This window comes from Thalia democratica, chromosome 6, assembly GCF_965202585.1.
Source record: "Thalia democratica chromosome 6, ktThaDemo2.hap1.1, whole genome shotgun sequence".
Classification (NCBI taxonomy): domain Eukaryota; kingdom Metazoa; phylum Chordata; class Thaliacea; order Salpida; family Salpidae; genus Thalia; species Thalia democratica.
In genome coordinates, this window is record NC_139170.1 from 21,270,591 (window position 1) to 21,290,037 (window position 19,447).

General features: G+C 25.7%; 1 protein-coding gene across 2 annotated transcripts in view; it reads right to left on the reverse strand.

Annotated features, from left to right (window-relative positions):
• Positions 1–1,787: 1,787 nt before the first annotated feature.
• LOC145838138 (uncharacterized) overlaps positions 1,788–19,447 on the reverse strand; it is a 28,902-nt gene continuing 11,242 nt past the window's right edge. For both annotated transcript variants that reach the window (XM_082945684.1, XM_082945683.1), the window contains 11 exons: positions 12,515–12,590; positions 11,801–12,067; positions 11,428–11,604; positions 11,194–11,315; positions 10,267–10,432; positions 9,283–9,377; positions 8,990–9,114; positions 7,162–7,299; positions 6,738–6,885; positions 2,680–2,706; positions 1,788–2,526 (listed from right to left, as the gene is read on the reverse strand). In XM_082945684.1, coding sequence (XP_082801810.1) covers positions 2,435–2,526; positions 2,680–2,706; positions 6,738–6,885; positions 7,162–7,299; positions 8,990–9,114; positions 9,283–9,377; positions 10,267–10,432; positions 11,194–11,315; positions 11,428–11,604; positions 11,801–12,067; positions 12,515–12,590 — 1,433 coding nt within the window. In that variant the 3' untranslated portion in view covers positions 1,788–2,434. The remainder of the gene's footprint in view (positions 2,527–2,679; positions 2,707–6,737; positions 6,886–7,161; positions 7,300–8,989; positions 9,115–9,282; positions 9,378–10,266; positions 10,433–11,193; positions 11,316–11,427; positions 11,605–11,800; positions 12,068–12,514; positions 12,591–19,447) is intronic.

A 19,447-nucleotide genomic window follows, 5' to 3' on the forward strand; every position in this document is an offset into this window, starting at 1 on the left:
CGACCTAGAAAAAGGGGTAACAGTGATAGTAAAAAAAATAATTAAAAAAAAAGTTACTGACCGAGGGTAAAAGTGATAGTAAAAAAAAATATATATAATAAAACCCAACCCGCGCAAAAATGTCTCCTTGCAAAAGTATCTTCGTGCAACTTAGTCCGCTCGTGCAAATTTGACACGTACCATAAATAAAAACCAGCTAACGGTTTCTAAAACACCTTAAATTTTATTTTTATCTATATCATTAAAGTTGCACAAAAAAATCTCAAAATTAGAAATAAATAATTCAAATTAAAAAATTGTATATAGGTCGTCTTAGTAAAGCCTTAGATTATGCTAACTTCAGTTTTTAAAGTTAAAAAAAAACATTTTAACAGAACTAATTTCAAATATTAATAGTCGAAGTAATTTTTGCATATATTAGTTCATTATAACTTTGCATTATGTATGTTCTAAGGAATAGTAAAATTAAACTTTAATGTTGTTATTTAATTTATTAATGGAAAAATATTAAGGCAAAGTTTGATTTTATATTTTGTCATGTTTAATTAAAACAGAACTAGCAGTTAACTATAGTTGTAGTTAATCAAAAGCATAAACGATAAATAACCGTGACTTTTCTTAAATATAAGTAATGATATTAACAAAGTAAACTTTTTAGTAAAAAAGTTGATTAATAAATTAACGGTTTTTAAGCGAAAATAACAGAGAACATATTGTAATATTTTTAGAAACTTTTTAATACTAGTTTATCCTTCTATTTTATTTATTATTAAGTTAAAGATTTAAATCAGTGTTAGGCAAAGCATTGTCTAACCAAACAAAATTACCTACCGCTGACTTTGTTAAAAATATAAATCAGCTAATTAAAAACTCATTTTCTTACTTAATTTAACTACAAAATATCGTACATGTTATCTATTAAACTACGGCAGGGAGTATTTATTATCTATAAGTAGCTTTTACTATACAATTCAATTAAACAGTGAAATAAAATTGATATACAAACAAACATTTAATATTAAAACTATATTCTTACATTTATAATAACTTTTAGCAGAACATTTTTAGTCGTAAGGGGAAACTTAAGTATATAAAATGTGATTCAATTCTTGAAATTTAATTACTGCCTTTTTGTGAAAATAATGATAAAAAAAATTAAACTTATGCTTTTATCCATTTGAAATAAGGTTTATCAGTCTTTTGTCTTATACGATTTTTACAAAAATTATTGGGAACAAAGTTTTAGCAGTAAACTTTTATAATGGTAGTTAGAAATAAACTACTAAATGTCTAATTATTTATTTCTTTTTAATACCTAATAATTATTAATGTTAAAAATAAATTTAAATAAGTCAATTTATCAAAATTAGAAAATTCTTAGGCTAACTTTTTATTGTGGTAAAAAAAAATCAATTCTATTATTATAAAAACTGTTTTAATGGGAAGTATGCATATACAATTAAAATAACAGTAGTCAAACTTTATTGAATGATTAAATTCTAATCTTTTATAACTAGAATTTTACTAACGTTAACCGAAAATAGTGAGGCTCAAAATAAAACAAACTAAGGTCTATTTATTGTTTATAATATCAATATACGAAAAAATATTAATTGAAAATGTTTACTTTTTTAGTTTTACTAAAATGGTTTGTTTAAACAAAATAACTAATATGGTATTTCTTAAAAAACGAATATGATATTTCTATTCCAAAAATTTGTTTAAAACAAATATTAATTGAATTTCATTTTATAAGTCGTTAATTATTTTTTTATGTGTCACAGAAAAGAAAAAAACTTTATTTTGTTTGAATTTATAGATTATAGAAGTTGTTATTACAGTCAAAAAATTTTCGGAGTAACCTTTTGAAATTAACCTATATAAAATACTTAATATAACGTTTACAGCAGGGAAAGATAAGGTCGGTGGGGCAGATTTTCATAGGCTGTGCTTGTTAAAAAATGCCTTAGCGGACCGCGTAATTTTTAAATATTATACTAGTTTATTAATAAACTTATAAGAGACAGTTAGTGTTTGTTTTTAAAAGGCTCACTTTTATTTGATTTCACAAGATGTTTTCAAGCTAAAAAATACGTCTAAGAATTATGCGTACGTTTCCCACTACTAATTAAAATATCTAAAATAAAACGAAGTCAAAAAATCATAATATAAAACGAAAACAGGTGCAAAGGTTCTCAAACTTTAGACTAATGTTATATTCTACAAAATGCGTAAAGACTAAAAACCTCATTTTTTTAAGCATCTTTAGCTTTATTTAGTAAAATGTTCATGCTTTTTAAAGTCATTGAATAAAATATACAACTAAAAACAATATTGGCAATGAAAAGAAACATATTACAAAGTTTCAGGGGTTTACACAAACAATAATTAAAAATATAAAATCAATATAGCTACAGAAAATGTTTAGAAGTTGTTACTTTACTTTAGTAGACCTTGTTGATTTTGCACTAGACGTTCTATTTGAATTATGACTTCTTTTACCCGATGATGCTTTACCAACCTTTTCTGTGGTATATAAAAAAATATATAAACTATTTAAGAAACTATCCAAATTTAACTACACAAAACTTAACAACTTATAAAGAACTGTAAAAATTGTAAATGAAAAGCAAGTATTGATTTTAAGTTAAATCCAATGATTCAATAAGGAAAACCAACCTTTTTTGTTATTTGGTATTTCTGCATCTGTTTTTTAGATTTAGTTAGTCTCACAACAATAACGATTTAAACTATGCAACAAAAATTAAAGAACTAACAAATATTTGTAAAAGTATAAAAAGTTTTATTTATTTTAAAAAAAAGTTAAGCTCTCAAAATTAATATCATATAAAACTTTTCAAAGTTTAAACTACAATGAGGGTAAGCAAGCTAAGACAATTTATGTTTATAGTTTGATATTCAAGATTATTAATTTAGAACAACAACTTCGGAAGAGACATTTTAACTAATAAGTAAGAATTAAAAGACAAATAGAGAGTGTGTATAGTTTGTTTTAAGACAACATTGTTTCAACTTTACTGAGTAATTTTCAAACTTGGATTGAAACTAGGGGAAGGCAACATTATAAATCAGGGGACCAGATTAACCAAAAAAAATTCGGGCCGGAATTGTTAAAAAACGTATTAGCAAATCGAGTATTTTCTTGTTTAGGTTATTACTTTTATTTTATTTTTAAAAGCAAAATTATTAAACAAAAATAATTTTGTGTACTAAAAACTAAATTGAAAATACATTTGAACATATTTATATAAAAAATCTTAACTTTTTTTTGCACAAGTAACTTTTAAAAAATACGTCGCGGGTCAGAGACTGCAGCTGGGTGACACGGATCCTGTCCGTGGGCCGAACTTCTCCAAGTCTTTTTTTTCAGACATTCAGTTGAAGTTATTTCGATATAATTTATTGATAAATAAACAACTTACAAAACCGTTAATTCACCAAATTTTGAAAATTTTATATCAAGTATTTATATGCCTAGTATTATAATGTATAATCTTGTACTCAAACAACTTTTTTAAGTTATGCATATGTCGTTGTTTATTTAGCTTGAAGTTAAAATATGGTCTATATTACTTTTATCACAGTTTAATTAATAAATTTATACTTAGTTAGGGTTTCCATTTTTTTGAGTCAAAAAATCTATCCTGAGCGACCTTAAACTATCCTGAGTCATCTAAAGTTTTTGAATCCTTTGAAACTCTTTAAAATACATAAAGCAAACAACTTTATCTATGAACTAACGTCATAAAAAATAATATAATTTTAATAAGCTTAAAAAATAACTAAAAATTGAAAACTTACCAAAACTTTATATTGCATATTCAAACTTTTATATCTCTAAACTGTTTATGTTTAACATAAAATAAAATCAGTATAAACAAAATTTTAGATTTATAAACTACAATCTTACTTCTAACAGTAGTGAAGAGCTAGCCGAAAGGCAAAAAAAAAATAAGCATTTGAAAATCAATAAAAATCCAGTTCTTGAACAAAACTGGTTATATAAAATATTAGAATAAATCAACTAAACCTCATTTAAGATCTAGAAAAAACCTGTCCTGACACTTTTTAAAAATGTTAAATTTATCCTGAGTCAGCCAAAGTTTTAAAAACTCATAAAATCATAAGTTATACTGAGTTATCCTGAGATTTTCAAATAAATTTTTTTGAACGTGTGTTAACTCTGTTAATACAATCTTAATGACTGTATATTTTTATACACATTTTAGAAAATGACTAAGAAAATGTCGTAACGAAGTTGTCACAAAGTAAACTCATGTGTGTTAGTGTTTGAATTGACACTTAAATTAAAACAAGTTTAAAGTTACAAAAACAAATGAAAAAATGTACTACCTAAATTGTATTATTGCTAAACTAGTGCTTATTTTTATAGAAATTTATTCTATAGTTATTTGCCTTAACTAAAAAAGAATGCTCAATTTACTGAAATTTATTCTAAAATGAAGCAAATAAATAGTATAAAAGGTTTACGACCATATTTAGTTCGATTGTTTTTAATAAAATAATTATTTTGTATTTAATCTATTATAATAACAGCTAAAAAATTTTTAACAGTTTAATTAGAGCATTTTTTTTTATATTTGATGAGTATGGGTTTTCTATTAACTGTTAAACAAAGATCAATTGATATTTAAATATAAATATAACACAGGGTTGCCACAAACTGAGCTGAAAAGTTTTTCCTGACTTTTCTTTTTGACTTTTCCTGATTTTTTGATCAAATTCTTAATTAAAACCGATTCAAAAATAAGTAAAAAAGAATTGAAATTGTTTAATGGTTTCAATCTTTATTTTATACAGGTTAAAACAACGGGTAGATGTCAAAAATGCACGAAAGGACGCTTTTGCACGAGTGTTGACTTCTGCACATTGGGTATTTTTTGCAACAAGACCATTTAGCACGGCGTCACTTTTGCACAAAGACATTTTTGCACGAAGACACTTGTGCACAGGTTGAAATTACTTTTTCCTTTTACTATCACTGTTACCCCTAACCTTTAGTCTTGGTCGGTATTTTTTTTTCTCATTATTGTTATCTTTATACTTTTTTTTTTATTTATTTCACTGTTACCCTTGGTCGGTATTTTTTTTTATTTTTGTGCAAAGTTGTCATTTGTGCAAAATTGACCCTTTGTACAAAAGTGACCCTTCGAGCAAAATTATCTTTGTGCAAAACTTTCTTCGTGCAAAAGCGTCTTTGTGCATATTTGACCCGTCCCCTAAAACTACAGTTCTTTTGCTGGATTCAATTGCACCATTTGAACCATCTGTGTATAATTGATGTGGGAACAGGTCAAATATGCACGAAGACAATTGTGCACTAAAGGTCATTTTTGCACAAGAGTAAAAAAAAATGATAAAATAAAATAAAAAATAAAAACAAAACAAGAAGAAATACAAAAATATAAATTAATAAAAAAACAAAAAGAACAAAATTAATCGACCGAGGGTACGGATTAGGGGTAGCAGTTATAGTAAGAATAAAAATAACTAATTAAAATTATTAATAAAAACAACAAGAAAATAAAATTTATTAAAAACAAAAAAGAAAAAAAAGTTGTTGACCGAGGGTAAGAGGTAACAGTGATAGTAAAAGTAGAATAAATATAACATTAAAATTAATAAATCAATAATATAGTTTAAAAAAATTCAATCCTTGCAAAAGTGTCTTTGTGCAAAAGTTACTGCTCGTGCAAAATTGACGCCGTGCAAAAGTATGGTTGTGCAAAATTGTTCTTTCGTTAAAAAGTGTCCCTTCGTGCATATTTGACACATACCCGATCGATGTATGTACATGCAATAAACAGCTCTATAAGCAAAGTACTTTGTACTAAATAGACACGTGAGATTATAGAAAATTTTAATTTATTACAAAATTCAGTTAGACCCCGAAAAAAAAAGAATTGCAAAGGCAAATTTTTTTTGAAAATAATTTTAGCAAAATTCTGTTTATAGTAATGACAAGCTTTCTTATTTAGAGCATATTAAGTTTCCTGATATCTTTTCAAAATCCTCCTTTTTTTCCTGACAGTTTTTTTTTTTCATTTTTCTTGACTTTGTGGCAGCCCTGATAACAACTTTATTTTGGACACTTGAACATTTTCTATACAGCTTTTTTGCATAAACTTTTTTACATATAAAAACTATAAAAAGTGTTAAAACTTGAGACTTTATTTAATTGGTTACTTTTTTTATATTGTGCACTAATTTTAAACAAAAAACTATTCTCAAAAAAAACATATACTATTTATTTCTAAAACAAATAAGAACTGCTTTGGAAAGTACTTAAATGATATGTATTGGTAACTTTAATTTAAAATTATTCCTGGAGTATTTTTCAAAATACAACTAATTTTTAAAAAATAACACAGCTAATAATCAACATATTTAATAAAAGTTTATATTTGTACAAAATATCATATAAAACTTGTAATAATCTTAGAAAATCAATTTTAAAAGTATTAATGCATAAATTTTGAAAATAGTAGCTATTACAGAACTTATATTTCGTAAAAAATAAACCACTATCAAATGAATACAATTTAAGAAAATATTACACAGGCGTATGCTTAAAGTAGTTAAAGCTTAGATAAAAATAATTATATAACTAAATTTCGTTACTAAAACACTATAAGACTTTTTTTGAAATATCATTTATTTATACTTAACTACGATCTCTTATATTTGCAACTAACGTTCTACTGTTTCTTGCTCTTCATCACTACTTACAGGGTCTTTCGTCTTGCGAGTACTTTGATCACTTTCCACAACTTCAATTGCATTTCTCCAAGCTCCAAAACATTTAGGGTAACGTGATAATTTGTTGTCACTTACATCTATTTTCTGCATAGCATTATTAAACATTATAACTTTACTTGTCATAATTTTTCTAAAGTAATAAACTATGGTATTAGTTAATAATAATAAAAAATTAAAGGAAGGAATTACCTAGGTTTAAATGGACTTTTAAGGACAAGTAAAACCATTCAAAAAAACATATTTTTAATAAAAAAAACTCTCGTTTTATAAGAATGTTTTAGGTAATTATTTTATTATGATAGTGAGAAATATTACTATTTCTGGTATAGTAGAAAAGAGAATACATAAATATAATCTTACTTTTATATTTTTTAAATTTTCAACCGATTCCGGAATACTTTCAAGTAGGTTATCATGCAAATCTAAAGACTTCAATTGTGACCACTTTCCAATTTCATTTGGAACACTTTCTAGATCGTTTACAGACAAATCAACAATCTGCAACATTTTCAAAATTGTCTATTCATATTATGTAACAATAAGTAATCTTGAGTAAAAGTTATAAACTAAACTGAACTTGTTCATTTTAAGTTATATAAATAAGTTAAGGGCATTGGGTGTTCGGCTTTTTTTTTTGCAAAAAAAAAAATATTGGCACTTATATGAAAGCTTAACTTTTTTTAACTGTCAATTTATTAAAAAATTTAAAAGTTCACTGAAGATCTATCTTCTCCTTAATTTTTCAAGCTATTGACTTCAAACTTTTAGGAAATGTTACTTGTTTATTAAGAAAAAATCCTACTGTTACGAATAATTAATATTTTTACTCAAAATTTAAAGAATAAACAACACAATTGTATTTTATTAAATTAAGATATACTTTAGAAATATCGCCTATAAACTGTAGTGGCAACATGAAATAGTCTTTTTTTGTCTTTTTAATGTACATTAGAATATGGTAAATTGTAATACATAAGAATTCTATTGAACTCTCTAACTTTGTTGCCTCGTATCTTAAAAACTAATTTTAATTATAAGAAACAGTAAAAAAACTGTTAGCTAAGTTAAAGATCTTTAAAATAACATCAACATGTAAAAAACTACCCATCCCCCTATGCCCTTAAATAATATAATTATTCGGAAAAGTATATTACTATAATAAAAAGCACCTAAGAGCTGAAATTCAAACAAACAGTGTAATTTTTTTTTACAAAAATAGCTCAAACAGTTATGGTGAGAATTTTTAATGTTATATATTTGTTGTGGGACATAATGACTAGTTTCATGGCATGGGATGTAAAAAATAAAATTTTATTGTAAAAAGTGTTTTATTATTTGAAAACTTCTGCTATTTATTTTTTTAATTAATGTTAGATAATAAATTTGTATAAGTGTGAAAAAAACCTTTGCTGCTACCTTTTGACTAGGTTGCAAAACAATTATTATTTTTTAATTTGAAAAAAGATTGGTTGCCAATTTGTTTTATACAGTTAAAAAATTGTTATTTGTCTTTTTAAGTTATTTTTAAACATAGATAAATTACGGCATAAAATTTATATTGTAAACTTTATACAAAACTAGAATAACTTTAAAGACTTTTGTTCAAAAAATGTCAGAAAAAGATAAACTTCCAATTAAAAAGAGCACTTATTCTTATAAAATCTACTAAGTACTTATTGAACTGTAAGTTTTTAATTTTGTTGTACTTTGAAAATCTTCTGAAGTTTACACTTTTCAAACCTTAAAAACTTCACTTGCAGTTTGAATTATATCAAGAAGCTTAAACCTTTTATGACAAGCTAAAACAAGCAATCTAAACTGGGAACCGGTCAAAAATACACGAAGGAATAAATTGCACGAGGGGACTAAATTGCACAAAGACAAAATTGCACGAAGGGTCAATTTTGCACGAAGATACTTTTAAACGAAGACAAATTTGCACGAGGGGACTAAAGTACCCAAAGACAAACTTGCACGAAGGGTCAATTTTTGAAGGGTGCAAGAATGTCTCCGTGAAAAATTTTGTTCGTGCAATTTTGTCCGTTCGTGCAAACTTGACACCTACCTATCTAAACTACCTTAAACTCATACTATCTTAATTCTTTTAAGATTTAAGTGTTACATGTTTCACAATACTAAAAACACTAAGTATATTGTTGTTAGTAAATCAAAATTTATAAACATATACCTCAAGTCTGTAAAGAAATCCTAAGTTATTTGGAATATGTTTAATTCTATTTTCAGCAAGATAAAGCTTTTTTAAAGTCGCAAAAACTTCCATTTGATCGATTGGAAAACTTTGAAGCTTGTTGCCTGGTTCCAAAAATTAATAGAAATTTATTCTTTTAATTATAGTTAAATGTTTATTATATATAAGTTTGGATATTTATGAGATATAACATGTTTCAAAAAAGTAACTATTGGACGATGATATAAAGATTTGAAGATGAATAAAAACAAAGTAAAAGCCTTTTATCTTACCTGATAAATTTAGCGACTTCAGCTGATTTAATTCTCCAAAATTTTTTGGTAACTTTTTGATAAGATTAAAAGATAAATTTATGATTTGCAATGATCTAAAAACAAAACTAAATTATATTTTAAACTATTTAATTCAAGATAAAAATTATATTTATTACTACATTAAAAGTTGATTTTATAATATTAAAGCTGTATGAAGGTTAAAACTTTTTTTTGCAACTCGGTATTAATTTTTTAATTTTTTTCAATTTTTTAAAAGAGCTAAAAGTTGATTTTTACCGCTGTTTAACACTCAAATTACCTTGAATATATAGCGGTTCAAAGTTAGGCAGTTCAATATGTTTTTATTGAAGAAGCAAACTCAAATGATGAATAACAACTATCTTAATTTCAAATATATCTTTCTCCAAGAGCTTTTAAGTTTTTTTTTATTATTCACAGTATAATTTTTATCAAGTACTAAAAAATAGAAGTGTATATTTTTCAATTCGTACATAAAATACTATAAAAAAACAGGTTTTTATGATTTTAATCATATTTTTTTAGTGCTAAGATAGGATTTTTTACAACTAAGCAATGTTAGGCAATGATTTTTTTAACTTGAGTTTTTTAGCATTAAAACCTAGCTAGGAGGAGATAAATTTTAGTATTTAAAAAAGCAAGAAAAAACTTTCTCATCAATTAGCTTATATCAGAAATATTTTACATAACTAACTTGATCTCAGAAGTTAGTAAAATTTTTATAATTAAAAATAAGTCTTTTATATTTTATACTTTAAGCATTCAAACAAGGGTCGACATTAGTTCAAAAATACAAGACTTCTTATAGTAATAGTTTAAACTTTCTTAGATTTCAGGTTTTTACTAAAATAAAATTTCCAAACAAACGACTGTTAACCAAAAAAATAAATCAAATGCACCATTTAAAATACTTTTAGGTAGATAAACAATAAATATATAATAATACAGTTAACTAAAACAAACTTTAGAGTAGTAATGTTCTTATGAAACCTATCAATTTTGTTATACTGCAAATGAAGTTGCTCAAGTAAGCGGAGATTCGAAATTTGAGTTGGCAAAGATTCAACTTGGTTGTTTGAAACATCTAAAATCTTCAATTGATGTAAACATCCGATAGCACATGGTATTTCTAACAGTGACGTAAAACTTTATATAAAAGTACTTTTTGTGTAAATGTAAAAACAAAATACTAAATGACAATTTTTAACTTTACTAAAACGTATACAAAAAGCACACTTAACTAAGTTTTTACAAAAATAAATAAACGATGGTTTAAAAATCTACCAGTTTATTGCAACATTTTGTTCAAATTAATTTCGGACAACAGTCCTTCATCAGTGAACTTTAAAATTAGTAGACTAAACTAGTGTAACTAAGTTTTGTAATTCGAATAGGGTAGATAAAAATTTGTTAATACTTTTTTTATTGAAGCAAAATTTTAATTCATTGCTGAATAAATACAGTAAGAGCATTCTATCAAATATATTTTTTAAAATAAAAAATAAACTTTTTATTTGTTTAATACTTTACAACTAAATGGTTCTGATGTTACAAGTTGCTTTAACTAAATTATATGTGTATTGAATAATAAAATAACTGAAATTTAAAATTAATTTAATTAATTATGAATTAATGATGACTAATTTTTATGAAAATGAAAACAATTGTACAAAAATATTATAGAATAAATAAATTTTAGTAGCTGATAAAAATTCAGACTTAAATACACTTATATTTTTTTATTATTCTTCAAAGTTTTAGTACTTTGTTTCTTTTTAAAATTTTTCTTAAAACAAGCTTCTTACTTAAAACTGTATTTTAAAAAACAAAGTTAGTTCAACAGTAGTTTAATTTTACGAAACTAGTAAAGCTAAATTTAGCTCAACAAACTTTTAATCTCATTTTTTGAAAAAAACATTTCTTTAAGGTTTAGACAAAGAAAGAATTGACTAGGAATTTCTTCTAGACCACTCTGAGAAAGATCAATTGATGTCATACAAACAGACATTTCTCTGGAAAATATAAGTTGACATTGTATGAAATTAACAAACTATACTGTTTCAATCTTAGTTAAAAATAATGCACAGTAAAATAGACTACATTAAACAACTTTTGCGTACTAACCTGGCAATGTGAGTAATAAAATTATTTGGATCTTCAACAGCTGCGTCAGGAAGTACCCAAGCGTTATTAGATGCAACTATTTTATTTAAAACCAAAGGGTTTTCTTCGGCTACAGGCAGTGGTGATTCTTCTAACTGATTGCCACTCAAATCGAGTTCCGTCAAACAGTTTAAATATCTATCCGATTAAAATTGAAATATTTTTGACTTCAACTACACTACAATAAATAAAATATTTCAAATATTATAATTTATTTACCAACTATGATTTAATTTCACTGTGAGTTTTTAAACTGTCTGATCCTAACACTTAACTATCTTAATTTAAAATAACATCTGAAAACTTTATTTAGCAGTTTTTATTACATATCTACCTAATACTCTTTGGAACAGAATCCAGAGCATTATCTTTTAGACGAAGAACTTCAAGGCTTCTAAGCTTTCTAATATTCGTTGGAAGCTGCGAAAGTAGATTATTAGTAAGGTCAAGAGTTATCAGCAAGTTTTCATCGCCTAAAGTCTCAGGTATATGCTCGATTTTATTGTTTTCAAGTAGCAAATGTTTAAGAGATCTAGCTTTTCCAATTGTATCAGGCAAATGTGTAATTTCATTGTGGCTCAAGTCAAGAGTAATAAGCCATCTTCAAATATTGATTTCTTTATAAAAAAAGTTTTACAAAACTTATTTTTGTTTATATTATTATATTGTAACTCTGCTATTAATCTTCTTTACAAATACAAATCGTACTACTTAACTTAAAACTTTTAGAAACAAAATCGAAAAATTCATACGAAAAAATAGAAAAAAGCTTGACGTAATTGATAATTTAGTTTACAATTTGATTTATGTTTTAGAACAATACTTTTTTAATAATACTACAGATTTTAATACTTTTACAAATTTATTTACTATTCTTTAACCTTTTAATTCATCTTAAAATTGTACCTTAAAATAACTATCTGTATTAATAATAAACTATTATAAAGAAACTTTAGTGCAAGTAAAAAGTCATTGTACAATATAAAAAACATATTACACATTTTAGTACTTCTTATTTTTAATTTTCAATTTATTAATTAAATCTTACGTCATTTTTGAAAGGTCATCTGGAAGTTGTGATATCTTATTAAATGATCCATTTAAAGATATTAATTCCGATAATTCTATGAAAATATAAGTTAATACAAAAATTGTTTCAAGTTGAGTGATAAATAAAATTAGTAAAAATAACATTATTGATTAGAAAAAAATTTCTTAATTTGTATTGTGATTGTGATAAATAACTACGATAAAAATAGTTTGAAAAATTAACAGCAAACAATGTTCTTAGTACTTAATTTTGGTACACATTAATTAGAAAGTTGAGAAAGGCTAACGCTAGAATAGTATGTGATAACAAAACGCATTGTTTTCAATAACAAAAATTTCTTTTAATTTAACATTTGAGCAAACATACAGCTATATAGAAGAATTCACTTTATTGGTACAATTATTGTGGCTAGGTTTTATTATAATGCTAAAAATTGTGCTATAAATTTCATTTCCACTTCAAAAAGTTTAAGAAAAGATAAAGAGACTTAGTAGTTAAACAACACCAGTACTATGTAAAATAGTTATATCATCATCAAACAATTTCTAGAACTAATAATGAAGTTTTATAATTATTTTAGGTAATTTAAATTTTATAAACTATTGTTTTAAGGTAAACTTTATCCTTAAAACGTCCTATGGTTTTAAGGTCTATTAATGAGAAATTGGTACACAATAATTGTTTGTTATTTCAACATAGATCTTGTATAAAGTTTTTTGAAACTTGCGTTTAAGAAATTGTAAAAAGTTTAAAAAATAAAAGATCTCTCATATGTATAGGTACAGAGACTATAAAAAACAAGCAAACTTACATAAAGCAATTTATTCTGTATAATATATATTACTGTAAAAATTTATTTGGAAAACACTCTCTAAATGACTAATAACTATCAGTCTAGTTATCTATGAAAAGTATATACAAGGGGCATCGCGTGGGGTAGAGCAATGGAGCAAATGCTCCACTTGTGAAACTTAAAAAAACCTATTATAATACTATACACCTATTAAAACTATTATTTTTAAATAAACTGTAGTTTACAAACGCCTTGTTGTAATTGTAGTATTTTTATTCTCCTAAATTAGTTCTTAAAATTATCAAGTTAAGGGTTTTTAAATACTCGTAAATTTGCTGCACCCCCTAATAAAAATACCACGCCAAGCTTCTGGTGTGTACTAAAAATTTAAACATTAAAATTACAGATATTACGACGACATATAATATAATAAAATTTTTAGGTTTTATATTTCTTAACATAAAAACAAGGGCTTAAACGAAATAAAAAAATATTTAACTTTTTTTAGTCTTTTTTTTGCATAAATAATTAAGTCACTAGCTCAGGGTTTCCCAAAGTGGGCGATATCGCCCCCCTGGGGGCGATTTTAGTAAGTCGGGGGGCGATAATTAGTAAGGGGGCGAAAGGGTGGGCGATAACTAGTAAGGGGGCGAAAAGGGGGCGATTTTAAAATTTTGGGCAGTTATAAAATTTTTACTTTTTATCTTTCTTTTTTACTAGTTTTAGCTTGCTATTAAATATTTGACCCTGAGGTAAAACTTAAACAAAAAAGTTTATTTTGTTTATGTAAAATATAGAAAATAACCAATTGCTTGTGATTCCTACTTTCAAGTAAATTACATATTTTCATTCATATATTTTTTTACTTAAAAATTACATAAATCATAGACGATCGGAATCCATCTCGACATTTTATAACCTGACATATATGTTATTTGTGATCATAAATGGTTTATAAAAATCTATGGTGTCTATTATTAAGTATCACCTCATGATATTTCCAATTGTTTTTTGAAAATTTACTACGTTAGACTAAGAAATAAAACTATACAGGGTTGCCAATTTACCTAGAAACCTGGAAAAACCTGGAGTTTGACAATTTAGGCAAAAAAAAAACCTGGAAAAATCTGGAATGTTTAACAATTTTGAATTATCAAAAAGTAAAATTTCGATTTGTCACAATAAAGCTATCATATAGATAAAAATATAGATCATTTTGAGGCAGATCTTTTTGAAGTAAACGACTTACAGGAAACGTTCTCAGACTTACAAACTGACCTTGAACTTAAAGTAAATTTTTCCAAAGAACGATCTTAAAGCTTTTAGACTCAACAAAAACTAAGACAAAAGCTTCCAATCATTTAAGAGAAATTTAGATTGTTCTTTATAGATTTTCCTTCTAGCTATGGTATTAAAAAAACTTTCAGTTCAGTTATTAACATTTTGAGCAGAAGATCTAATCTAGATATTTGTAAAGGAGGTGACTTAAAGCTTTATTTTACTGATTTAGAATCAGATTAAAAAAAACTTGCAAGAATTCATGAACCTCATCCTTCGCATTATATTTGAATTCAGTAGCAGACATTATTTTATGAAAGTTTATTTATTTATTTGATCTTTTAAAATACTTCTTGTTTAACCTGGTTTGTATTGTATTTAAGTAGTCTTTTTATATTAAAAATTTATTAAGTTATTTATTCTATAACAGGTTTGCATAATGCCTAATAAATATTAATTACGGTAGACTTTCTCTTGAGTTCGCACTTTTTACCTAAAAAAAGTGCAAATTTATATTTTCTTAAGTTTAAGATAAAAAAAAGTCTATTACTAACTAAGTATCAATAAAACAAAAAAAAATATAATATTTTATAGCTCATATAGATCTATTTTTTAAATGAATGTTTGTTTTATGTTTTAGTGGATTTCATGTTTATTCATAACATTATTGCATATAACATATTGAAATTTGTCATTTTGTAAAAATAAATGATAATGCATTTTTGAGTTCGCCTTTTTTCGATTTTGTTCAAAGTGCGAACTTAAGCGGAAGTCTACTGAAACTATTAGATGGTTTATGTTTTAAAAATGTTAATAGTTTTTTTTTGACCTGGTTAATTTTGTAGTTTATATTTGTCGTTTTACATTACACTAAAAGTTTTTAAAGCATAGTGATTAAAATATTTGTTTGAAAAATATTTATTTAATCTTGTTTAATCTGTTTATTCAATAAATAAAAAAATCTTGATAACCATTAAAGTTTTTATGTCAAAAAAGATTTTTTTGGTTTTAAAAGAGTATAGATTTAAGGTCTTTATTTGAGATGACTTAAAATTTTTCATCAAAAAGATTCTTAAACTCATTTTTATTTTCTAACTTGATTTATTATTGTTAAGAAATTCATATATTGAGGATTTTCAAACTATTAATACAACTGTTTTTTGTTTTATCTTAATTCAAAGTATCTTAGCAATTAGAATGTGTTGTTTATTTTAATATTTCAACACTAGCTTTTAGTTTTTCACTATTTTTCTCTGATAAATTATTATAGGTTAATAGCTAGAAAAAAAAACACAACTAAATAAGCCATCAAAAAGACTGCTACAGTTACAAAACAAAATTTTAACCTAATTAACAGTTTTTTTTTAATTGATTACTATCTGTTCACAGAATTAACTGTAAAACATTTGATTTTTTTTTTAACTTAAATTAAGATAAAAAAAATTGTTAGAATTAAGGTTTAGTATCCTTAAGGTTATTCCAAGTCAAATACTATTTCATGGTATTCTACTACGCAACATATATTTTAAAATGTTTAAAATTAAATTTTTAACTTTACAGCTAACTTGCTTATAATATATCTTTGCATTGAAATTTATAATTTTACTGCATTAACTGAAGCTGTTGATGAAACTACTTTTCATGTGAGATAATCAATCAGTCGGTCAAACTTCCTCAAACAAGATCAGAAATTATGTTTTAATATTAATTTCATTATGTGTAAAATAAACTGTTCATTCTTTTATAGTTTTTTAATCTCTGGTATAGTAATTTTAGAATATGCCTATTTATAAAAAAAAATTAAGTATTTTGTGCGGCTTAAATAAGTTACTTAGTATTAACTACTAAATGTCCAAAATTCATTATGAGAGACTATTACAATGCCAGGTTTCAGTTAAGATTTTAGATGGGTAGCATACGGTTCAGATTCAGTCAAATTTTGACCCGCTAAATAACTTGAAAACTATTTTCTGAAAAAATAAATAAAATTAGTTTTTTGAAACTTAATATATTTGAAATACGCTTTCAACTTGGGTATCAGTTCACAATAGTATTTCTTAGATCACAATAATACTAAACATTTTATTACAATTTCCCTCCAGTTTTTTTATTTTCTTATACGTTATTTTTTTAAATTATGCAGCCCGCAATCTTATTTTTTAACGAGTTGAAACTAGAAAAGACTTTTTAGTAAATATGAATTGCTGACTACAAAAGTTGTCCACCACTAACCTAAAAGTTTTATTATTTTTGAAACAATTCATATTTAAAAAGGATTGATTACAAGTTACTAAAGGATTTTTAATAATTAAGTATTTTTATATACTTTACTGGGCTTATAAGAAAATAACTGTAGATTATTTTCTAAAGCCCTGTAAACTACTTTAAACATAGCCCAAAAGTGCGTGCATAAGAAGTACCGGACTGAATTACATTTCAAACACAACTTTTTTGGCTTAAAATTTTGTACTCAAGAGATAAACTACTTTGTAAAATCGTGGGGGGCGATTTTTTTTCAAATTTCTGAAAAGGGGGCGATTTAGTAAATAAGTTTGGGAAACCCTGCACTAGCTACTCGTACTGTTTGTAAATTTAATTTAATTTTTGTTTTAAAAGCGATCAAATTTTAAGAGCTTCATAGGATTCTTACGAAAGGCACAAACTAAAATGGTAAGAAAAAAGAAACTGTTTAACTAAAAATATATAATTTCCTCAAATTTCTATGCAATAACTTTATAAATTTTTTAGTCTAATCTTTATAAACTTCAGAAAATTCTCTTAAATCTTTTTAAGTTTTGACTTTTTTTTTCAAAATAAGTTTTTTTCTTTTTCTGCAATAAAACTTGTGTTTTATATTTTCGATAGATTTATCTAGATATTTCAAGGAAATCTTCTTGGAAATTTGAGATCTTCACCATCAAAAAACAAAACAGGTAGAATTTTAATGAAATTTCAAGTTTTCTGAGAAAAGTAAAGATGACTGCAATACTAATGAGTATAAAATGGTAAAAGCATTTAGCTTTGTTGACTTTTATGAACTACAACAATTTTAAATATATAACAACTAGGATAAAGACAACAAAATTACAAATGATAATTGACATACCAGAAGAACGGTTTGAGAAATTTAATAAATTTTGGAACAAAGCATTTACTATGCAAGCACTATCGCTTGCTCGCCGAGAGAAAGAAAGAAGAGTTTTTGATTGTAGCGTGGCTATAAAAAGCCAAACGCCACGAGAGAAGGGTCGTTCGTTATCGCTTTTGTTTCGGTTAGCTGACATTGTTGGCAAGCATAGTTATAATACGCTACAATCAAAGCAAACGCTCTTTTGTTTTAGCAAACACTTTTTAGATTCCTAGTGAACCAGCTTTCACTTTGTTTTTGTTAGAATCACATTTAATATCACTTAAATTGTATTTTAGCGAATATATACGTTCAGCTTTCGTTGTTTTTTAGCGACTATTGCTCATCATTGCACTTTATTTTGTAGTCTACTGACTTTAATTAATACCGCTGAGAAATGAAAGCAAGTGTAATTCATTTCACTTCCCAGCTTTCGTTGATCGCTACGACCGTTTTTCGAGCTTTACACTTCTACAGTGAATTATACTCCTGTAAGAATCGCTGAAAAACGGAAGCAAGTGATTTTCAGCTTGTTGTTTTTTAACAACCGTTTCTCTAGTAGAAACTTCTATTGTAGTTTAACCAAAGCGGACTTTTAGACGTTTCATACGCTTCAAGTACTAACTTGGCTCTGACTTCAGTAAGAATAGCTGAGGACTAAACAAACGTTAATACATTTAATAAAGTTGCTTTGCAAACAAATCATCAAGCTCCGACTTGCATGCGTGTGAGTGTTGTTTTTTTGGGCTTCTGGTTAAACATGGTAAAATAAATTTAGAGTGCCGAATCTATACTTTTAGTATTAACAATAAAAGGTAATTAAGTAAGCGTAATATTAATCTAATTAATGTATCGTATTTTGTTCTCTTTTAAAACTATATAGTGAAGTATACGTTGAAATCACTAAGATTAAATTAAGAATCTACTTTCTAGTCTATTTTAAGATTATATATTAAGTAAATATTAGAATCTTCGTGGACTAGGTTAAATAATTACGATAGTTAATATTAAGAGTTGTATAAAACGTTTCATTAAGAATATCTCAAGACAACTAGTTAAACGTAGATACGATCTAGTTGGTCACAAATAAGATATTCTATTTATAGTAAGCTATGACTACTACCAGTAAAAAGCCCAAGGCGCTCTCAGCCAATAGCCTTACAAAGCTAGTTGCTAAGCACGCTAAGCGTGCCCAACCGGCCGAGAAGACATCAGGCACTAGTAGGCAAACTCATAAAGGTAATCCCGAGCTTGATGCAGTTCCTGACCAACACGATGTGTTATCAGACCCAACTGTAACAGCAGAGGATTATAACTATGATTCAACTTCTTTTTTTCATTTAGTCAATGGTAAATCTTATCAAAAGCATTTGTAAAATTATGTTTGACTGGAAAAATATTTGTTTGTTGTCTGCGAAGAGGTTAATGTTGCTGATAGGATAAACTTCCAAAATTATATCATTTATGTATACTATAAATAAAAGTGGACCAATAACCTCTCTTTGAGGAGCTAACTAAGTAAGAATAGGTAAAAATTTTGAAAATGTTTTACCAATTACTACTTATTGGGTCCTTACATGAAAAAACTCTTTGAACTAACTAACTAAACTATTATGAATTTTGTACGGGGATATATTTTTGTTGAATTGCAATGAGAGACATAGTCGATAGCTTTTTCGATTTCTTTTACTTTAGTATACTTGTCCTTAAAAAAAGACACAATCCAAGAAAG